General features: G+C 46.7%; 1 protein-coding gene across 1 annotated transcript in view; it reads right to left on the reverse strand.

Annotated features, from left to right (window-relative positions):
* Positions 1-24,642, reverse strand: part of IFT172 (intraflagellar transport 172) — a 1,181,874-nt gene that overhangs the window by 537,106 nt on the left and 620,126 nt on the right. Inside the window, exon 28 of the mRNA XM_086928171.1 lies at positions 14,033-14,168. Coding sequence (XP_086784297.1) covers positions 14,033-14,168 — 136 coding nt within the window. The remainder of the gene's footprint in view (positions 1-14,032; positions 14,169-24,642) is intronic.

Here is a 24,642-nt window from a genome sequence, read left to right on the forward strand (position 1 = left end):
CCTACCCTTTATTATGTATATATATATATATATGAAGAAAGTGGTATAAGAATCACAACTCGGGTTGACACACAGTCAAGAGGACCTAGAATTGCTGAGGGCCCAATGAACCACCCAAGGTAAGTATATAGGGATCCCACGGAGAGCGTGTGCTGTGTGCGAACACAACCGCAGTCTCCGTACAATTCAATGAGTATATTGGTGCACGGTGCAAACATTGCTCTAATGTGCTCTCAATAGGTTTGTGCTAATTGAGTGTCATTGAGTGGTTGTGTGCAGGTGCGTCTTCATCCAAAGCAGTTCTGAATTATCTTCGGGTCTCGTTCCCACTGTAAACACTAACATTCTTTGAAGTGCAGAGTGACTCTGCACGTCAAAGAGTGTTAGTGTTTATAGAGTGAGAACGCAGACTGGTGCAGAAAATGTTTCTCACTCTGGAGCTACAGCCCTACCACGCATTGCGCACCTCTGAGAAGCATACACACTGGGTGCCTTCACTGGACCTAGTTTAAAAAACATAACAATAGAAATGTTTCTGACTCTAGGCCCTGCTGGCACACAGCTTGTAAATTGCTCAGAGGTGCGTGGCACAGGCAGGGCCTAGCTTCAGAAACATTTCTAGCACATGTTGTTTTTTGACATCCCTTTATTAATGTATACTGCACTTTCACAATTGCTTTATTAACCTTCTGGTTTCTCAAATTTGCTTGAAAAGGCACCATTTACCCGTTCTTTTTTTCAAAATTTTCTCAGGGGGCTGAACCCCCCTGAACCCTCCTTAAGGTGTTCAGGCTCGCAAGCTGTGCTCGCTCGCCGCAGTGCACTCCCACAGATGTTTACACCCCACAACTTTCAAATGTCACCAGCCACCACTGCCTGCAATCGATTTTGTGTTACGCCTGACCCGTTTCGTGTTACGCCTTATTCAGGTCTTTCCACCCGCGAATATTTCTCCCTCTTATCGAAGTTGAAATGTTGGCATGTATGGTTTCCATCCCTCTGTGGGGTAGTGCAAAGGGGATTTGGGATCTGTGCCTCCCCCGCTGGATCTGTATCTGGAGGTTAGTGAATATCATTCTGAAACCTGACAGTTCTACTTCTGCTGCTGTTGCTGACGGCCCCGACATGAAGCCGCATTCCCAAATCCACATAATCCTCTGTAACCATAGCCCCTAGACTGGGAATGCAGGCCTAAAGATCTTGCAGTAGCCCTGCTAACCTTGAAACGTTGCAGAGCAGAATCCACTTTTGTCCCAAAGAGCCTGGAACTATCAAAAGGAAGATCAAGCGGAGCGGCTTGCACATACAGAGAAAACCTAGAACCACTTAACCGAGCGTGCCTCCTGGTAGCCACCGAAGAGCCCATCACCCTGGTGACTGAGAGTGCAGTAGCCAGACCCGACTGGATCACCTGACAGGCTGCTGCCTGTGTATCAGTGAACACCTCCAGAAAGTGACCTCGAACCTCCTCCGGCAGCTTAGGAGCCACCTCTTTGGCTGTGTCCATCAAAGCGTGGGTATATCTTCCCAACAAGCATGTGAAGTTTGTAGATTTTAAGGCCATGTGGCAAAAGAGAAAACTTTTTGTTGACTGTTCCAGCTTTTTGGAATCCCGATCCCCTGGGGTGGAGGGGAAGGATCCAGCCGACTGTTTGGAGGAATATGAAGCCTGAACCACCAAGCTCTCTGGTGAAGGGTGAGAGGTTAAAAAGCCGGATGTCCCGGAGCAACCTTATAACTAATCTTTGGAATTGTTTTTGTATGTGTTTGCTGCTATTATGTGATGCACTGATGTACTGTTGAGTTGTGTTAAAGCTCAGGGGGAACACGTTTGCTCTTTCGCTCCATCCCGCATGGGGCGGACATTTAGGTCAGCGCTCTAGTCGCTGGACCCAGTCAGGGTTATTTAAATCCCGCCTGCGCCCGTCTGCGGCCGACGGGGGCCAGGGACCAGGAACTCTGCCCCTTTCCATCCAAAGAAATATTGTTACACCCCTGAGCAGTTAAAACGTTTAAAGATAAATCCTGAAGTAGGATGCACTCACCTTATCAACCCCAGTGGCCCTGACACTATCTGTAGGTATTGCCCTTTCAGGCTACAAACCCATTTCCATTGCTATCTTTGGAAGGACCACCTGTGAGAACTTTTAAAATTCTTCTGCTTAATTGCAGATCCTTACCTAAGCATTCCTCCGAGTTAGTCATTCTGTTGTTAGAGGAGAGCCCACATATTTTGTTTCTTAATGAGAAATAGACAAACCTCCACCCGGAACCTGATGTTGTTCAAGCCCTTCCACCTGAATATTTACTTCACAGACTAGATATGCCATCAGGGAAAGGCAGTGGGATTGCTATTATTTTTAAAAATTCTTTTAAGTGTTGCATTCTTGGGAGTCCTTTACCCGATTGTGAGAATCTTCACTTCTCTATCAGTCTCTCCCCTTTGCTCTCCTTTTCGGGCACTTTAATCTACCGACCGCCTGCACCTATGGGCCAGTTCCCTAACTCACTATCCAAAACTGTATCTAAACTGGCTAGCCTCGCTTCAAATTTTACGATCTTAGGCGACCTCAACGCTCCCTTTGATGATCAATCATCAACAGTGGTGTTAGAACTCTCTGCTGACCTTGCTGTCCTTCAAATTGTGCAGAAGGTGCCTCATGTTACCCATTTAAAAGGTCACCTTCTTGACCCGGTTTTCTCTAATTTAAATGAGCTACTCTGCCTGACCCATTCACATTCCTTGGTCAGACCATCATTTGATCTCTCTTTATTGGTCCCCTAAGTTGGCTTCAGCTACTGTCCAACCAACAAGAAAAACAGTTTGTGGCTGGCCTAAACTTACTTTTGAAAAATGAACTTCCGCTTTGGAGCGTACCAAACCTTTTCCTAACACAGATCCGGTACAAGCTAAAGATCATTTTAATAACTGGAGCGAAGGACACTTGACCTGGTTCTCCCTAAGAAGAGTATCCAGGTAAATAGAGGGCCCAATAAAGCAGCATGGTACACGCCTAATCTTCGTGAGTTAAAACAACTATCCAAAAGAGCTGAGAGAATTGGAGGAAAGATTTCTCCCCCCTCAAGAAAACTCAATATAGGGATCCTTTTAGAACTTATAAAAGTGAAATCAAAAAAGCTCAAGCTTGTACGATAGTGAAAAAATCATTGCTGCAGTCAACTCCGCCATTGGACACAGAAGCGTTTCAAACCATTTTTGCAATGGTCAAGAGTGGATCTCCTAGTGACCCTGCCCCTGTAATGTTTTGAAATCTGTAGTTGCTTCAGTAGGCCACACTATAATTGTAATGATTCATTGTCTTCTGGGGTGGTCCCTCCCCTATGGAAAAAAGCTTTGGTAAAAGCCTTGCTGAAAAAACCTAGCCTTGATCCTGACTGTCTCAGCAACTACTGACCCATCTCGCTCCTTCCTGGGGTGAGCAAAATAGCAGAAAAACATGTCGTCAAGGTGCTCTTCAAATACCTTGAAGGGGAGAACCTTCTTCGCATATCCCAAACCGGGTTTCGCCCTGGACACGGGACGGAAACTGCTTTAATTGCAGTCGACGAGGATTCAAGAAGGATCCTCGATGCAGGAGGTTCTCTGGCCGTGCTACTTTTAGATCTTAGCACGGCCTTTGATATGGTTAATCACAGTATCTTAGTCCAACGACTTCAGTATCTGGGTATCACTGGAGTTGTCCTTGACTGGCTGCGCTCCTTTCTGGAAAACAGATACTTCCAAGTAGCTGAGGGCGAGGCCATTTCAACTCCACAACCTCTCCAGTGTGGTGTTTCTCAGGGTCCTCTCTGAGCCCTACTCTTTTTAATGTTTATATGGCTCCTCTCGCTGACATTGTCCTTCCTTATGGTGTGCAAATTGTCACCTACGCCAATGACACCAAATTGGTCGTCGCTCTGAACCACCCTGACAATGCATCCATTTGCCTTGGCCCATGTCTTGTAGAGGTGACGAGATGGATGAAATATTCCCATCTTAAATTGAACGGGGACAAGACACAGCTTATGTTCCTTGGTAATCAATCCCCCTCCAATATAGTCTCCTCCTGGCCTACATGTATGGGTTCTATGTCTGCCCCTAAATCAGAGATCAAAAGCCTGGGTGTCTGGCTGGACTCCAAATTCTCTTTTAAAACCCAAGCCAGAAAGGTTGTTGCCTCGTGCTTTGGCATTTTAAGAATGCTGCGCAAAGTGCTCCCCTTGCTACCACCTCAGGTCAGAAAACTTGTAGTCCAAGCACTTATTCTATCTTGACTGTACCATGGAAAAAATGCCTTGTACCTTAGTGTAGGAGAGTTGTAGTCTGCAATCCTATGGTCATCCCCCGATTTTTGCTTTTTGCTTCACTGGTTTACGACTTTCCCTGGCTGTGGGCCTGCTAATCAGACCCATAGCCTAGCTGTCCTCTCTCTAAATTGACAAGCATATACCTTAGGTGCATTTACCAATTGGTACTGGGCCACCTTATCAGTCCCTGTACAGCATACCTTAGGTATCCAGGGCATAGGTGTATCCAGGGCCTACCAGGGGCTGCAGCATGTATTATGCCACCCCTGGCTGGCCACCCAAATCTGACACAACTGGCTGCACGACAGCTGGGGTGAGGTGGTGTAATCACCCTTTGCTTTAGATATAGTATTCCTATATCTAACCCTAAAATGGACACATATATTCCTTTCAGTCACTCCTATGGCAGGCCTAATCAATCCTGAAGGCAGAGTGCTTGGAATTATGTGAAATAGTGCTCTGGCATGAGCTGAGCCCATTTGAAGCTTGCGGAACTAAGTCCTAATAGCTGTTCCATGATAACGCTATACCATATACTCAGTGCATTATGTGCCTCGCGGTCAAAAGCTAACTTTGGCATAGCATTATCAAAACATGTCGAGTAAGGTGTCATACGAATTGGAATACTAACCCCTCGCCAATTCTGGTGACGGGGTTAGCATTCCACCCTTCTAGAGAGACACGACACGTATGTAACTGTGAACCCCGGTTAAAGTTAACTCTAGTCTCAGCATCGCAAAATGGATGCTGCCATCACAGAAACAAGTCTGATCTCCTGCTGCTGGGAGTCCTTCCAGCGAGGAGGGCTCGGACAAAGGGTTTCCTGTCAGGGGCGGTGCTAGCACCATCCCAGACAGGATTTTGTGTATCCCAGGTAGGCAGGGCCGAGAGGAAGGTGACTGCAAGTGGCACCCCGGTGCTCACTGTGCATATGCCGGCTCAAACCAGTTCCAGGGGCACCCAAGCCCCTGAGCTGGGGAGAGACCGGACAAAGGGAGGGGTGTAACCACCCCCCTCCTGGTCCCACCCATGGGCAGGACCTAGTCGCGTGCCAGCCCCTTTTCTTAGGATAAAGGTAGGAGCGGGCCCCCTTCCCAAATTAGATAATCTTGAATCTTGAACTACTTTCCACGAAAGGAACTCTTGACATTCTCTGAAGACTCTCCCTCGTGGCTAAGGAGTAGCCACCCTGCACCAGCAGGCACCACCTAAGCGGTTGCGGTTTGCTGCACGTCCATCCTCCGGATCAAGACTGACCAGCTCGACGAGACCCGGACTCCCTGCCATCTCTGACCTCTACCTGCATCTTCAGCCCAGCTGAGATTTGTGGGTGTGACGAGACCTGAGGGACCGGCCATCTTCAAAACCTGCACGACGCTTAACCAGCACGACCACCGAGGGATCCTCGAGTGAGTGCACAGTGGTTTGAGAAGCCCCAACTCAGAGCAGCTCCAGCACCGAAGTGCAGCCCCCCAGCATCCACGAGATCTGCGTGGGGCCCTTCTGCTTCTTTGCTGCTTGCCACATTGTCCGGTCACTTGCCCGTTGGCCAGGGGCCCTCCTGACGACGTACCACGACATTTTCACCGCTGGTCTAGCACCTCTAGACTGGCCCTTGCTTTCTGTCCAACAGGAAGTGCCCTGGACCCTCCTGGTCCACTCCAGACGCCATCTTGACTCCACCGCGTGGGCTTGCCTTTGCCAAGGCTTGTTGCTCCAATCCTGGATCCAGCATCGCCGACAGCAGCCGCCATCGTGGGACAGCTCGCACCTCCAGCCTGGTCGCCGACAACGCCTCCTGGCCCGTGTGACTGCAGAGTCCAGCGTCACCCACTCACCTGATCGCGGTGACTTCATCCGGTGCCATCCTGGTGCCCACACAATCACTGGCTAGTGATTGAGAACTGAGTCCCCTCTGCTTTCAGGTCGTCTTCATCACCGATCCAGCCTTGGATCACACCGAACATCTTCACTGGTCGCCTGCCAGCAACATCTTCTTTCAGGCTCCATAGACTACAACGAGGATTCCAGACGTCATTTGAACCCTATGCAGCCGCAGCCCCTGGGCTAGGTAACCCGAGCATTTCGGTGCTCCAACGTAGGTTCACTATCCAAGTGTCCAGATCCTTTTTCGTTTTAGTCTACCTAGTCGTATTCGTCCGGAAACAGTAACTTTAGAATTACTAGCATCCATAGACTTTGTCCCGCATCTCGCGTAAGAGTTCCCACTCTGCACCCGAGTTCCCTAGGCCTCCTGCTCCTAACCTTAGGGTTCAGTAAGGTAGTCCTAGCGGTCCTGAAGCCTCTGGATCGTGTTACTTACCTGCTAGTATTTCGCATTCCACTTTTAGAGTATATAGTTTTTCGTGCCCCTCGGGCATTTGTGTAAATTGTGCAACTTGTAGTATTTTCTTAAAAGTTTTGTATTGTGCTTAGCTCCCTGACTCATAAAGAGTTCAGGGTAGACTTGTTATAAATAAATATACTTTATTTTTCATAACAACTTGTGTGGTGTCCTTTCACTTGGTGTTCAAGGGGTATATGTGATGGTAAAACAGCTGGCTTAACACGCCCTCTAGAGTTTAGCCTAAAGACTGCTCTTGTCCATGCTACTAGGATAGCTGGTCTATAAGGTTGACTTACAACCAATCATCAATAAGGGTCGTTTGGAATGATACACAGTGGTCACTAGAATAGTGAACACTATATATCAGGCCAACTTTTCACACTTAGTGCCCCCAGATTGGTGGTGGCTGAACTTCAAACCGCGCAGAATTGTGCCACTAGGATTCTTATAGGAATCCGAAGCTGCGAATCAGCAAAGCCAGCCCTAAAAGCTCTCCATTGGCTCCCAATTCTGGAAAGAGTCCATCTTAAAGCCTTGTGATTTACTCACAAGCTGATAGGAGGGAAAGGACCAGCAATCATCTCATCCTTGGTCCAGCCCTACCTAGCCACGAGGGCCCTCCGCTCCAACAACCTATATCTGGCCTACGGTCCCAGAATTAAGAGGGCTCGAAGCGGCGGACGACTTTTTTGCTATAACGCCTCCAAGCTGAGGAATTCACTCCCTCTGCAGTTGCGAAAAAAACCCAACCATATGACTTTCCGCAAGTTGCTTAAAACCTGGCTCTTCCCCAGATGATCTTGCCCCAGCTTGATCAGCTCTGCCCAGAGCACTGGGATGCGGGTGGGTAACCATGCACTTTACAAAAACTGCTTTCATTTCATAGCGTCTTGCCCCCACTCTGGAAACTGCCGGGGCAGACATAGGCTTCTGCCACACTTTCAAAATTGGATGGGAGCAAAGGCTCTACCACGGAATAAGGAGATTGCAAAACCTCAGTCGGAATGTTAGACCTGACCTCTGCTGTGGGGAAGTGCAGATGCAACCGGTCAGCAGCCTTCCTGATAACAGCATGATGTGGGCCACATCCTGAAAAGGCATTGCCTTAGGGGAAGTAAGTTTCAACTCTGGGGAAGTGTGCAAACCACTGGGCTCCTGAAGACCCTTGAACTCATCCACAGAGTCCAGGATTTCCCACTCCTCAGCTTGCTCCTGCTGTCCCTGGAACTCCTGTTCTCCCAGCAGCCTCTGGGCCTCCCTCCTGGAGGGCAACTTCGGAATCAGTGACGGTGGCGCCAGGCGTCGAAGGAGGACAATCAGCAATGGCCAGCGGCACGGAAGAAGCTGGGAAGGTGTCAGGCCAAGACCAGATGGCACCGGAGATTGCGGGATCGGCGTCGAGAATCTCGATGGTGGGAGATGCCATGACGGAGTCATCGGCATAAAGGGCCTGAATGGTGCTTGGGCATAATGTTGGGGGATGCCCAAATTATAGTAGAGCGGACCCACAGGGCCAGCCGGCACGCTGGATGGGTTAGCACATTGGCAAACATACCAAACATCGCATGAAGAAAATGTGACGGATATTTTTTTTTAAAAAGTTTTAAAAGTCTAGAAATTCAGCACAAAAAATATATATAAAACTACTATTACACTTAAAAATACCATTTTAAAAACCTTAAAAATTCACTGAAAAAACCATAGGTTTCAGACACGTTATAGTTAGGAATTAGCATTTAAAAAACCTATGGAATTCCCTGAAAAAAACATAGGTTTCAGACAAGTTATAGTTTGGAATTCGCATTTAAAAAACCTTAGAAATTCACTGGAAAAACCATAGGTTTCAGGGGCGTTCTAGTTAGCTGGACATTTCACTTGTACAAAACCATAGAAATTCTCCCGTTCTAGTTAGTTCAGCTAACTATAACTTGCGCGCCCGCAATGCACTGCTGATGACATCACATATTACATCACTCATGACATGGTCAGTGACATCACTCATGACATGGTCAGTGACATCACTCATGACATCACTCATGACATCTCAAATGACATCACTGATGACCTCACTGATGCCATCATCCTTGTGATAGAGTGGCAGACCTCCTCTCACCCTAAAATAATCTGTGATACACACACTAAAAAATATAAACTAACCTTTTCAAAACAATGGACATACCACTACCACTTACAACACACCTATTCAGTAATTCCAAAATCTACACACATCCACTCATTCACCAACAGTCCTATGCAGTCACTCGTACATGTACTCACTCAGGATATGTACTCACACACCTATATATCCTGTTACACACTGCCACACATCCATAGAGCTAGTCACACGCAGTCACACATGCAAACAAAGTATCAAACATCCATTTACTTGCATATACAGTTATACACACACTACCACACTTACATCTACAGAAACTTACACATACTTACTCTCTTAAACAATCACTTATAGAAATACCTACTTATGTGTACAAGACCTCTTCCAATCTCTCACTCTCATATATTCTCACATATATACACGAATACTCACATACACTAGTTTAAAACATATGTAGTTACTTATAAAGACACTATTGAGACAGTCTTTCATTTACTAACACACCCATACATACACTCATCCACCTATACAGTCCTGCACACAAGATATGTTCAACACATACAAACAGTGACTCACTCATTCATGCATCTATGCACTAAGTAATACCCCCCACCGAACCATACAGACACTCATACTAATACTCAAAAAACCAACTAATTACACATATAGACACTCATGTAGCTACTTACCAACCTATGCAGTCACTTATACACAAAGTGACAGACTGGTACAGATATTTACATATTTAAACATTACTCACTAACCCATGTATTCACTAAGATACACTTAATCAGTCCGTTATACAATACATTTTACAAAAAAAAAATCAATTTAGACACTTATATACCCATTTCTTCCATCAACCTTTTTTTAAGGGAGACTCCCTTCACACGACGTGCAGTAGAAAATCTGTGGGCCGGAGCCTCTGAGGAGAACATTCTAAGAGTGTGCGGACGCCTGATAAGCCGGAATTTGGACCAAAACATAATGACTAATATATATCATAGAAGTGATATGTTGTCCATCTCTATGGTTTTGCTTTCTCTATGTATATAAGCTTGTGTTATGGCTACATTGCCATGTTATTTACCGTGGGACTCCCACTTCGACAACGGGGAATATTCAAGCATGTGAATCTATGAAAGACACCTCAATACTGGAGAATCTACCTTTAGGCCAACAAAACTTTTTCTCGCCTAAACTCTGGTGGCCAGCGAATATCTCCCCACTCCCCCAACACAGTAAATGTGGTTAGAAATCTAGGAATAAAATGTTATACTACCCTATATTTAAACAGCAATCTTTGGCAGTTGCCGGTACCTGCTTCCACATCATAAAAAGCCTAAAGAAATTCTTCGCCCTGATTCCCATCTCAGCAAGGCAAACTGTTGCTGTTGCCCTTCTTACATCTAGGCTATATTATTGTAACAGCCTTTAAGCAGGAACTAATAGATCATTCCTGCACATCTCCGGAGTCAACATTAATTGGGGTAAATCCCAGATATATCCCCTCATTAACTCCACTCCAAAATTCACTCCGGATTATCCCCTCAAGTGGTGCGACGACACGCTTACTTATCTTGGCATAATTATCTCTCGCAACCGCGAGGAGCTGGTGAGAGCTAACTATGGCCGCACGCTAGATTCAATAACTGATAAAATCACGAGATGGATCGCGATGTCCCTGTCTATGGCTATTATTGGGAAACAAGGAGACCCGTAGGTAATGTACTAGGGACCTTGGGCGTTAACTTTTTACAACAAACAGTGGACCCTAGTTTCAAAAGGATCAAGGTAAGGATAGGCATACAGTAGATAGTAAGTATGTCCTCTGTCCAGCCGGACAGGAATTTATTTGAAAAAATGTGCACAATAAGCAAAGAATCTTAAAGTAATGTCAAGTGGGCACAGCTCGTGACCCACAGTGAACAAGACAAAATAACAGAATCCAGGCAAACGCGAACAAGGCGGTCTGTATACTTGTAATCAGTGAACAGACTTGATTGAAATTAAGGTACCATTGTACAGTGCATTTAGGACATTTGGTAACATATGGTACTGTTGTGTCGACGACGTTTCAATGCCAAAACCTTAGATAAATGGCATCATCTTCAGGACAAGTATATAAATCATGTTTGTCTTGGAAAGAATTAACATTTGCCTTTCAGACTACAAACAATCAACATGGTAAACAAAATTAGAGGGGAAAAAAGGAAACATTTATGATTATATTACTAGGCATATGTTGAATGACCAGTCATGAAATGACTGCATTTGTGATTGTAGTGAATTGGATTAAAAAAGAGGACAGTCCTCTTTCCCTCCTTGGTGGTAGTAACTTCGTCCCTACTTCATTGGATGCGCGCTACGCCGCCTGCGCCGGATGACAAACTCTTCGCCCATAAACGCTTTCACTGTACCTGGCATTTTGCACAGCTCCTGCGCCGGGTAACAGTCACCATCCTTTGGCCTATAGATGAAATAACGCCTTCACTGGGCAAGGCATTATGCGCAGCTCCTGACACAAGCACCAGTTAGGCACAACCATGCTTCCTATGCCTTGACTTCATAGTGCCAACACAAATATGTCACTATTTTTTAATCCAATTCACAAAAACCACAAATGCAGTCATGTCACGTCAGGTCATTCAACATATGCCTAGCAATATAATCATAAAGGTTTCCTTTTTTCCCCTCTAATTACTTTAAGATTCTTTGCTTATTGTGCAAATTTTTTCAAATAAATTCCTGTCCGGCTGGACAAAGGACATACTTACTATCTAGTGTATGCCTATCCTTACCTTGATCCTTTTGAAACTAGGGTCCACTGTTTGTTGTAAAAATAAAATAAAAAAAATAAAAAAACCTGTCAATGGCTGGCAGAGCTGCCCTCATAAAGATGATTATATTGCCTAAGTTTCTATATATTTTTGTCAATATTCCCTATGCCCCCCCAGTCGCCATTTCTTCTCGTCCATTAGGACTCAGCTCATACGACTCACCTGGGAGGGAAACAGGCCAGGCAGCGATGGGACACCCTTACGTGCCCATTCTGTGCAGGCGGGTTTGGAATACCAGATATGGGTTATACTTTAGTTGCGCACAAGCCCATTTTGCCACATACTGGATGAAGCCACCCCTTACATGCCCCACCTCGCGATTGAAGATGGCTATATGGCCCCTACCCCCTGCACCACCTACCTCATCACCCCTGCAGTCCCGCGTCGCTTTGCCTCCACTACTGTTCAATGCACTACCAGCGCCTGGCATGATCTAGCTAAGTCTACACAATGCACACTGATGTACTCCCCGCTCCTGCCCCTCCCTGGGCATCAAGATATCCCGGTTACACAGGAGGGCGGATGCTGTGGACTCCCCCGTAAACTGTCCATACAAACATGGAGACAACTCTACGCAGAAGGAAAATTCTGCACAAGCAGTGAATTTTTTAGCAATACAAATCTCATATCAGACTGCGCCAGAATGTGAAAGCTATAACATCTGATTTCCTGCAACAGCCCCTTAATATGCCTCCACTGCACGCACTCCTGCAATAAACTGCCCCTGCACATGTGCTCTCACTATTATTCGGCATTGTTACAATCTAACAGAGTATGACCCCCCCCCTCTGGCCCGGTGCAGATTGGAGGAGGAATTAGGACACACCCTTACTGAGGAGCAGTGGACATTTTTCTGCAAGCAAACCGGAGATATATCCGCTAACAGCAGATTTAGAATCATACACTATAAATACGTACATAGCCTCTACTACACACCAGCGCATCTGCACCGCCTACAACTTCGAGATAACGACAAATGTGACCGCTGTAGAGGAGAGGGTGCAGATTTTAAACACACAGCCTGGGATTGCCCGCCCATTCAGCGCTTCTGGTCGGAGATGCTAATGGTACGAGACTACATGACAGGATTACACACTCCTGTAGACCCCCTGACCGCACTACTGGGATACACTGAACCCATTGCTGCCAAAGTTCGGAAATACACCTCTTTTGCGCTCCTTTTTGCTAAGAGACGGATCGCCTGTAGGTGGGGAAGAGGGAGGGCCCCAAAATTTAGGGACTGGCTCCAAGACCTTATCTACTGCCAAGAGCAACTACATACTTACGTGGATCTCCAACCCCCTTCATCCTGCCCTAGGAGCATTTGGGCCCCCATACAAATGTATCTATTGGAGCGCACTACCGACACAGAATCTACAACACCCTAGTAGAAATATGATATGATGCAAAGGTAAGCCCCACCCTCGTCCATACACACCATTTACTGGAGAACACAGGACACCACCCTCTACCCCCCTGGTGCAGAGTGCGTCATCATGTCAGATATACATACTTCAAATACAGTGTGTTAGTGGAAATGTCAATTTCTTTTTCCTTCACAGTTAATGTTCGTTATTATATGATTACAGATATCCGTTCAATGCTCCAACCCACGCGGACGGCCCGATGTGGTTGTAGGCGGCTTGCTGTGTATTCTCCTGCCTCTTACTTATATTCTCTCCATGCTTGACGCATCTCAATGCCGGCCCTACTGGGGATGTAGGCAGTACACTGTGATTCACACTTCTTCACCCTTAATAAAGGCTTTTCAAAAATTAAAATAAATACATTTTTGGAAAAAAAGATCAGTCCTGCACAAGCTTCAAACGGTCCAGTATGCGGCTGCACGGCTGGTCTTGAAGTGGCCCCGGAGGTCGTCCGTATTAGCGGCGCTCGATATACTACATTGGCTGCTAATTCACAAACGTGTCACTCCTCGGGCCCCCAATATCTTCAAACTGGTTTTAAGCATTATGTTCCTCCCAAACTTTGAGGTCAGCAAATGCCAATCTGTTGAAAATACCAGCCATCAGATTGGTGTCGAAGGGAGGAAAATCACTCACAGTTATAGGCTCAAAGGAATGGAATAAACTTCCTTCACTACTTCGCCAGATTGCATCCAGGTCCCTGTTTAGGAAGGCACTAAAAACCTGGATCTTTAGTGCACCGGATACTCTCTGCAATACTCTAATCTCCTATTTTTACTGTTAGCAGTAAACCAGCTTTGCTTACATCTTTGGTTTCAGTCTCAGCGCCAAGATGCTCCTCGGAGTGACAGTTGCGCCCTATAAATATACCATTACATTACATTTTCAGGCTGCACAGTTCTCAGCAGACACTCAGTAGCAGGTGAAAACCCATAAGCAGGTCCATGATACATGCACTTCTTTGCTGGTTTGTTACATCAATATGGCATCATACCTTTCCTAAGTGCTGGTGAGCGTCGCTGAGCAGTTCCTTGTGATACTTTCCAACCAGGCGGATCATGTCATCATACAACTTATGCTTCTTGTACATGGTGATGGCGAGGTCTGGCTCATCGACAGTGATGTATAGTCTGCAAGGGATGAGAGAACGGTATTTATCAAGAGACCAAAGAGGACTCACTTGTATCTTTTATACATTCAGACATGAAGTAAAGTGCACATTATTTGTGCACCTCAGAAAAGATAAGTGCACATTATTATCTTGTTCCCACAAAGCCACACACCATGTCGTGAACATACATGAATATTCAAGGCCAGATTAAGAAGTCGGCGGAAGGAACACTCTGTCACAAACGAGACGGATATCCCGTCCACCGTATTACAATCACATTCTATCCTATATGGATCGTAATACAGAGGACGGGATATGCATCACCCTCGTTTGTGATGGAGTATTCCCTCCACTGACTTCTAAATCAGACCCTTACTAATTTTCTCACTTGTGAATGTAGCACTTCCTAGTAAAAGAGCAACTCCCATTTTATATCCATTCATTTAACTGACTAGTTCAACCACATTAACTGAATATATTTTCCTTTCAATTAATTCTAACATCAAACACCCACTTTTTTTTATCCAGGTACAGAACACACCTCCAACTATCCAACCACCTTCAGTTGTAGATCACTAGAGGTGTGCAATAATTATCACTGTGACAGTGTCATAGGAAGTAAGGGCAAGCACAAATGAAGATTGCAACTAGGAGCTAAGCTAAGCACAGAGAACCATACTTAAGTGAACATGACAATTGCTTCAACATACAGTGTAGACTGATCATGGCTCCTTAATTCATTCATACAGTAGTGGCTAAGCTGGGCGGCTGCAGAGAGCCAAGCTGAAAATAGTGAGAAGAGTTACTCTGCCTGCGCATAGCACCAAGATCCAAACGGTACCAGACAATGTCTCTGATGGAGGTAGGGCTAATGATAAATCTTCCATCTTCTGCAATCGCCCCTAATTTATCAGGAAGAGCCATCCAAACATTGTCAAACCAAAATACAATTAAAAACCTTTCATATTCGACTCCGATTAGGATTATTTTTTTAAGTCTGTCCAATACATTTTCACCAAATGAAGCCATATAAGGAAAATGCTACTTACCCAGTATGCATCTGTTCTTGGCATGTAGAGCTGTAGTCACATACTGTGCATAGCTGCCATCTAGTGTTGGGTCCTGATGTTTGCACTTTGTTTTGTTCGAAGAAGTCTTTTCCAGTCACGAGGTAGGTGACTCCTCCTTTCGGTGATAGTGCGTATGGGCATCGACTCCTTTGTTAGATTGTATGCCGTAGAGGGTGATAATGGAGTTAGTAAGAGGAGTAAGAGATGTCCATGTATATATGTATCTAAGTAAGATGTAACTGCATCAGGAATAGGTACCCGGGGAGGCGGGTGGGCGCATGTGACTACAGCTCTACATGCCAAGAACAGATGCATACTGGGTAAGTAGCATTTACCGTTGAGTCATATGAGCTTTAGATCACACGCTGTGCGTAGACTTTAAAGGAGTTATCTCCCAAGGCGGTAGCTAACCTGCAGTGTACGTAAAACTGCTTGGCCCACACTAGCTTGAGGTCTTGCAAACACATCTACACAATAGTGTTTTGTGAATTTGTGAGTTGTAGACTATGTTGCAGCTTTGCAGATATCATCTATGGGTGTATTTCCTAAGAAAGCCATAGAAGCCCCTAGTTTGCATGCGGAGTGCGATCTAGGCGGAAATGTTAGTGTTCATTTTGCTTTTGCATAGCATATTTGGATGCACTTGACTATCCACTTTGCAATGCCTGTTTTTGATATAGGACTGCCTTTATGTAGTGGAGCAAAATCGACATATAGCTGTTTGGCAGAAAGGTTTTATTATGTTATGTTATAATAAATTTGTAGCGCGCACTAATACTCCAGAGTGTCCTTGTGCGATGTATAACAGTGACTTGATGGAATAAACCCGGTTAACATAACTGCTTACAGAGGAAGGTCTTCAGTTGCTTTTTAAAAAGTATGAGGCTTTGGGTATGCCGCAATGGCAAAACAAGAGAATTCCAGAGGATGGCTGCCTTAACAGACAAAGACTGGCCCCCCAACCGCATTCTGCCGAAGTGTGGGATTGCCATCCGTCTCAGGGAGGCAGAGCGCAGTGGTCTGCTAGGCATATAGAAGGAGAAGCGCTTCCTAATGTACAGTGGTCCAAAATCGTGCAAAGCTCTGTGAACCGGAGTGAGAGTCTTAATTTGTCCTTTCTATATAGTAAAGAAATGCTCTTTTCACATCTAAACTGTGTAACGCATGTTATGCCTCAGAATCTGGTCGAGGGAAGAACACAGGTAACTCAACAGATTGGTTGATATGAAAGGCAGAAATTACCTTTGGTAGAAATTTAGGGTTGGTCTGAAGATCCACTTTATTTTGATTTATTTGTAAGAATGGTTCTTCAATGGTTAGTGCCTGACGCTCACCAACTCTCCACAGGGATGTAATAGGTATGAGGAAAGCTACTTTCCAAGTGAGAAATTGTATTTCACATCTATGCAATGGCTCAAAGGGTGGACCCATTAGCCTGGCGAGGACAATGTTGAGATTCCACACTGAAGCAGGTAGAAGGTTTGGAGGCATGATTCTTCTAGGTCCCTACCATAAATCCTTTAATGACATGCACAGAGACTGATGTTTTCTGTTCTGTAGATATGGAGCTATTGCAGCCAGGTGTAAGCATATGGAAGAGTACACTAGATTGGAATGCTGCAGATTTAGTAAATAGCAAATGAATTTTTGAACTGAAGCGTCCAGTGGATTGTGATTGCAGTATATTACAAATCTCTTCCACTATGCTACATAGCATGCCCATGTGGTAGAAAGTCTTGCTTCTTTCTATTTATGCAGTCTGGCAGAAGATTAAGGTAGCCAAACTCTAAGATTTCAGGTGCCAGATTGCAAGGTTGAGATGGCTGAGATCTGGATGTCTTATCTCTCCATGGCTCTGAGTGAGAAGATTGGGAGTGAGGTGTAGTTTTTGGTGAGGAACTACTGAGAGCTCCAACAGGGTTGTGAACCCGGGTTGTTGGCCCATGTGGGAACAACTAGGATTAATGTCATGGACGCCTGTCTGAGCTTCCGAACCACTCATGGAATGAGTTGGAGAGGCGGAAAAGTGTAGGCAAATATCCCTGACCAATTCATCTATAGTGCATTGCCCTTGGACAATTGGTGTGGATGTCTGGATGTGAAACTTGGGCATTTTGCATTTAGGTTTGTGGCAAACAGATCTATGTCAGAAAACCCCACATTTGGAAGAATGGGAGGAGAACCTGAGGGTAGAGTTCCAATTTGTGGATCTGTTGTCTTTGACGACTGAGCAAATCTGCGGTCTGATTGTTTACTCCTGGAAGGTGTTCGGACTGAAGACGGCTGAAATGCCAGAAATTGGTCCTCGGTAGCTTGTTTCCGGTCCAGGGAAGGCATGGCTTGGCAGTTCGGGCTGGACTGTTCCCATGAGGCACAGGGTCAGACTGATTTGCATATGGCCATGTCTGAACTGGGGTGGCAGAGTGGGCTAAAGAACGGTAATGAATTAAACAAGATCAGTTGACTGGGGGTGAGTGCTTGTATGGTCAACGCTCCGTCCATCATTTCCTTTGGTAATATATTTGGAGCCACACCTGTAAAAGGAGCGCCGAAAGGAACCCCTACTTGCAGGCAACTGTAAAGCCCTCATGGACCTTGCGACATCAGTGTCCTCCTTCATTTTTTCCAGTGAGGGGTCCACTGCTGGACCAAAGGGGTGTTCCTTATCAAAAGGCTGATTGAGAATGGAGGCCTGACACTCAGGTTTGAAACCTGAAATTCTCAACCATGCCGGTCTACGTAGCAGTACGCTGAAGTTTACTGCGCACGCTGCTTTGTCTGCAGCATCTAATGCGCACTTGATAGAGGTATTGGTGATATGTTTGCCCTCCTGGATAAGATCATTTGTCTTAGATTTGTGCTCATCAGGCAGAAATTGCATACGCTTTTCTAGCTCATCGTAATGAGCCCCATCATATCTAGCTAACAAAGCCTGAGCATTGGCGATGCGCCAGTGATTAGCCACGTGTGAGGTTACCCTTTTGCCAGAGGCATCAATTAACTTGGACTCCTTATCAGGACGAGGGGCTTCACCTGTGGTCTGTGAGTTAGCTCTCTTGCGAGCATTAGAAACAACTAAAGGGAGCTGACCCTTGATGTAGGCAGGGTCAGTAGGTGATGGCTTATATTTCTTCTCAACCCTGGGCGTGATGTTTCTTGTACAACACATTACTATCCACGAGTCTGTATAAGAAAACAACAGACAAGAGAGAGCCTGCAAGAGCGTGATTACTAACCTCGAGCTAATTATCAAATGGAATTTCTACACAAGAAAAATTCTTCTTATCATAGATCTTTTGAAGTCCTATTCACGAGGATGGATTCCCAGCACTCACCGATTGTGACATACTTCATCATCTGGGTCTCTTCCTAGGGCTGCAACCCCTTCAAAAGGAAAGGGGAGCTTGCAGATGTTTTTAACAAGAGCTGCTGATTGTGCTCTCAAAATTACGCGCTTTAATATTTGGCCTACGGATGTGAGCAGCTATGGTGTGTGGGAAGAAAAATGTGCCGTGCAAGGATAGTTTCAACAAAGTGAAATAAAATTGAACAGTGAGAGAAAAAACTTTTATTAATATCTCTCAGTGCTCAATCTAAAAACTGTGCAAAGGACAGCTTTCAACAAATAACTGTTGTGATGAAATAATGGGTCAAGACCCGTGGATAGTAATGTGTTGTATCGGTTTCATATGGGAAGTATATCCACGCTAGGTCTTAAAACATTCCCTTAGACCCTCTTTCAATTAGTGTGTTTGTTGTGATGATTCTTGCCGTTACAGGATCTTTAAAAACCTCATCTGCATCCTTAAGCATCCCCTTAAGCATTGGTAGTGCAAGTGTAGTTTTCTGAGTGGAGCTTAATGACTCAAACAAGAAGTCGTCCTCTAAAGCCTCTTTATGTAGTTCCACCCTATGGTAATGAGCAGCACTATTAATAACCTCAATGTAGCCTATATTGTCATCAGGTGGTGATGGCCTGGAAGGGTATAAGTCAGGGTCAGTATCTGTGCGTGGATCAGTATCATAATCCTCTCATGGGTCAACATCTTATGGCCTATCCTCATCTCCATCCCCAACCCCTTCATACTGTGGGTCAGGTGATGGTGGTGGTGAATTAGTGGGTGTGATAAGTAATTGAGGATTAGTAGGTGAAGGAGGTGGCACATAAGGTGGTGAAGGGTTTGTACCCACATTCCTTTGTATGTGTGCTCATCCTGTTCGGCCAATTTTCTTTTTTTAGGCAATTTGGCAGGAATATGTCCAGTATCTGGGTTAATAACCAATTCTTTTTGTTTTGGATCCGAAGGTGTAACATTGGACAGAGGCTCTTTTCTCTGAGTCTTTACTTGCAGTCTTCGGCGTCGAAAGCTTCAGCTCAGAACTCTTCGGTACCGAAGATTTAGGCTTCGACAAAGAATGAACGTGGACCAGGATGTGCTTGGATTTTGGCTTTTTGGATTTCTCAGCGCCTGCATGGGGCCGACTCGAGCCCGAGTAGGAAGCTTTTCTTTGTATTTTGGCGCTGGGCCCGTGGGCGGAGTGCTCAAAACGTTTTCTCGGTGCCGACCTAGGCCAGCAGGCAGAGGAAGGACCGGAGCCTTTTTTGTCTTTGGTTGTTGTACCAAGGGGGTTTCAGCACTGACAGTACGCTGACCCAGTGTAACTTGCTTCTCTTCTTCCATGTCAGAGTCGGCCTTGGACACAGAGACATGTTCTTCTTCCTCTGCTCCTTGATGGTGCGTTTCTTCTTGGTCGGAAACTTCGCCGATGTCCGGTACGGAGCCCGACGGTTCACAAAGCCTCTTTGATTGAAACGATCAGCACGTGTCGCAGTATTTCTCGTCGTGTTCCGGGGACAAACAGAGATTGCACACTTCCCACAGGTCGGTGCGCAGACACTTGGCGTGACACCCGGGACAGAGCTTGAATGGAGCCTGCTCCATCGACTGCTAGTGAGCCCGGTGCGGGTAGGCCCAACAGCCCTCCACATTTTTTCCGATCGGAGATCTTTAAGTCGAAACGATATGCAGAGAATGGAAAACGCGATCGAGAAACAATACCGTATAGGGTTGTGGATTGCGCGTCAAAGGGAACCCAGGAAACGGTGCCCAACCAGAGCGCAGCAATTCACATACGAACCCGAAGGCGGAAAAAAACAATCTAATAATGGAGTCTATGCCTGTGCGCACTGAAAGGAGGAGTCACCTACCACATGAATGGAAAATAATTCTTCGAACAAAAAAACAAGTTACTTACCTGCGATAACAATATATCTGAAAACATAGGTTAGTTATAGATTCTTACCTTAGAGTTAACCCCAGGCGTCGGATTGGATCCAGAAAGTTTTTTCGTCAGCAGTACCTCTGCGCATCGGAAGTTGGCGTTGGTCGGCTCCGCATTCGTTGTTCGCATTGTATCCTATCGCCGGGATGACGTTGCCCTCGTGCTCCGACGTCGTTCAGTTCCCGACTTTCCGAGGCAGAAACGCAGAGCCATACAAGACACTGACCACTGGTGCACAAAATGAGTGCCCTGAAAGGATATCCTTAACCCTAGAAATCAGTTCGCAGAACAGGGAGGATGGGTGGGGCGGTAAGGAATCTATAACTAACCTATGTTTCTTAAAGATATTGTTCCCGAAGGTAAGTAACTTGTTCATCTGAAAGAAACAGTTAGGTATAGATGCCTTACCTTAGAAATGATACCCCAGCACTACCAACCCGGAAGGTGGGTCTGCGAACCAAGTTCACACAAGAAAGTCCTGGAGAACAGAACGGCCAAAGAATCGGTCTCCCCGGACTTGGCTATCGAGGTAGTAGTGTGTGTGCAGCGATGCCCATTTAGCTGCCTGACAGACGTCACTTAGAAGAACTCCTCATCCCAAAGTAATAGTGGCTGCCGTCGCCCGGGTGGAATGGGCGCGCAGCCCCACTGAAGGCTCCTTCTTTGCTAAAAAATAGCAGGCTTTGATACATAAAAGGTTTGTGTACGGCCCAACCTTTTGTGGTGTCCAAGTAGCCAACAAAGAGCTGGTCATCCACCCAGAACTGTTTGGTGCCATCCAAAGAAAAAGAAAGCGCACTTTAGGTTCCAGACGGTGGAGCCTCTCATCCTCTTTCGAAGGATGCGGAGGCGGAAAGAAGGTGGGCAAAACATCACGGAGGTGACAACCTTTAGATGGAAAGATGGACGAGTCCTGAGGACAACTTTGTCCAGATGTATAGACAGGAAAGGAGGCTTTAAGGAAAGGGCCTGGAGCTCACCAACTCTTCTGGCAGATGTGTGGCCATCAGGATCGCAGTCTTAAGAGTTAAAAGCCTCAAAGGGGGGGAGGAGCCAAGATGGCGACCGGAGCGGACGTGTAGCTCCCGGCTCCGCCGGCCCTTGAGCCCCGCAGTACTATCCTGCCTGGTATCCTGCTCAAATCATCGCCTGTTCGGCTGCGGACGGCGCGCTGATATCGCCCATGTTCCTCCGGAGTCACAGCTCGTCCGGAAGGCGGAGATAGCCTGTTGCCCGTCCCGACGCCCTGTCCCCTGCGTGAATCGCCGCCGGATGCCGGACCTCGACGGAGCGAAGACGACCAGCCTGCCCGCAGGACGCCCCCAACCTGTGAGGAGCTGCCCCTTTCCTGATCGCGGACCACAGCGCACTGGTTGCCGTGGAGTGTTATGTACCGCGACCTCCTCGCGCTTGGTGAGTGGACCGCACTGTACGGCCGGCTCCTCTGCTACGGGCTGGGTGAGGGCTGCCTAGACTACAATACGGGACTTGCTCGGACTCGGTGGATTGCCCGTCCGCCCTGCCTTCCTGTTCTGGCCGGCGGGGTCCCCTCACTGGCGACGTGGTACTATAGCTGGCAGTAATGGGAGACGAGACAATTGGAGATTACTGTCTGAACCCCCCCATGTTTTCGAGACCGGCTTGTGGGCGATATGGTTGTACCCGCTGACTCTCGGAGTGAAGAAAATCGCCCACCCTCGCTCCGTGCCTGCGGCATCATGGCTGGACCGGGGACTGACTTGATTGCACCCGCTTGTGACCCGGGCACAGGGAGACCGCAGCCTACCCTGTCTCATTTTGATATCCTGTCTGCCCTCAGTGAATTGAGATCGGTGCTGTTTCTTGACTTCCACAGGCTGTGTGAGAAACTCGATGGCGTAGCCCTCGACTCGGAGCAGACTCGGGGGGGCTGTTACCAGCAACAATTGTACACTTCCCTGTTGGTGCCTGGGATTGCAACAGTGTTACCAAGTGTTTCTAGCGTTGGTGAGACCTGGAATGAATGGACTGGCGCCTGCGGACGACGGCTTACTGACTCTGCCTGTGATACATTGTCTGCACATTCGGGGACTGTCTCTTTGTTTCCATCACCACCATCGGCAATGGGACGGCTCGTTGAGCGATTTTTGGCCCCCTTGAAGACTCTCTCGTTAAAGCCTACGTTTTTTCCCCTGTTGTATTTGTGCTATCGGACAAACTTTGCAACTCTTTTAGTTGGGATCAATGCATTGATGGGTAATTGGCGCCGTCCATTTTGTAACAGTGAGTCTCCCCCTTCTTCTTCGCTTCCATCTTGTCTCTTTGTTGCGGAGGGGGTTGGCATTCGACGAGGGGTGTGTCCTGAGAGTTATCCGAGATCGGGCCAGGGTTAGGCAGTTTCTTTGTTCTATTGCTTTCCCCCTTCTCCTACGGTTGTGGCTTCTTACGGTGGGTGGATACACGGGGTCATTCAAGATCGGGCCAGGGCTAGGTGACTTCTTTAGTGATATGGACGCGTTAACGGGCTGGGACTAGGATGGGACTGCTTTTTGTCTGATTTACTCGTATATGTGGTGGAAATGTCTCTCCCCACCTGCAGTTCTGATTGCCACCGCTGCTGTGCTGATGATAATTGTGGTTGGGGCTGTTTACGGGGCCGGTGGAGACCGGGAGTATGTTAAATTTGGCTCCTCCCTCCTCTTCTGGGAGTTGGAGAGTGGGTTGGTCTTCTCCCGCTCTCCTTATTCTCTTTCCCACTTGGGGGTTCTCTTGGGGCGACAGGCATGCCTATTGGGGGGGGTGGGCCGTGGCCTTCCGCTGGTATGCAGGGTGGGGGGATGGGATGTGTTTTATGTTTTCTCTTTGTCTCTATGGCCCTCTTTCTTTTTCTTCTCTTCTTCTGTTTCTTTTTCTTCTACACCTCTTTGTTTCCTTTGGGGTCTGGGTTCAGTGTTGTCAAGGGGTTTATTGCATCGTAACATTATGTGACATAGCGGTTGGCCCTCGCTCTTTGAGGACGGTGAAATTGCTTTCTGACACATGCCTTCCTCTATTACGCCTCCTTCCGGGTGCTCCTTGAATGATGATAGCTATCCTGGTCAGTTATTAGCTTCTATTCTCTTTGTAGCTTACTAAATTGTACTCCACAAAATCATAAAATTAAACCTTTTTCTATCCTCATGCTATGGTTCTACGCTTCATACGATACTGTGTGTTCAGAGATTGCTTCAACGGCGTACTGTCCTATTGGTTCTGTTATATCCTTCTCCTATATGTCATAGCGGCCGGCCCCGAGGGGTTGTAGGCAGACGCTGTGTACTGTGCTTGTTATAAATAAAGGTTTAAAAAAAAAAAAAAAAAAAAAAAGCCTCAAAGGAAAGTTGTGAAGCAGCTCAAAGGGAGCACACAATAAATAGGTTAAAACCAGATTCAAGTCCCACGGAGGCATAATGAAGGGAATAGGAGGAAAAAGATGCGTTCTGCTTTTTAAGAAACGGTTGACAACCAGGGACTTGAAGAGAGACGGCTTATCAGGAAGCTGAAGTAAGGCAGAAATGGCCAAAAGATAGCAGAGCCCTGCTGGGCCAAAGAGAGAAGGAACAAGAGAACCTCAGAAAGAGGGTCAAAAAGGGGATCCACAACCTTTGCTGTGCACTATGTCACAAATGTGTTCAACTGGCAGGCGTATACCGTCTTTTGGAGGGACACCTGGCTGCCACAAGTACATCACAAACTTCGGGAGGCAAGTCAAATGACAACAACTGCCACTGCTCAATCTCCACACAAGGCTGGACAGGTTCGGGTGGAGGACCATCCCCTGCTGCTGCAACAGAAGATCTTCCCGGAGAGGCAGTCCTTGAAACACTCTAGAGCGTTGTCCGCTTTATCGCCAAAAAGGTGACAGCCATCAAAGGGCATGTCCATGAGTGCATTCTGGACATATCCAGAAAAGCCAGTCGATCTCATCCAGGCATAGCGTTGAAGGGCTACGGACGTGGAAATCGTCCTGCCTAGAGAGTTAGCGGTATCCAGCCCACAACGGATGGTAAACTTTGTCACATCCCTTCCGGCGGCAATAGCCTGGGAGAGCACTGTCCGGGCCTCCTCTGGACACTGAGGCAGCACCTGCGCCATCATAGCCAACACAGAGTGGGAATAACG

This window comes from Lissotriton vulgaris, chromosome 6 (assembly GCF_964263255.1).
Source record: "Lissotriton vulgaris chromosome 6, aLisVul1.2, whole genome shotgun sequence".
NCBI classification, from domain to species: Eukaryota; Metazoa; Chordata; class Amphibia; order Caudata; family Salamandridae; genus Lissotriton; species Lissotriton vulgaris.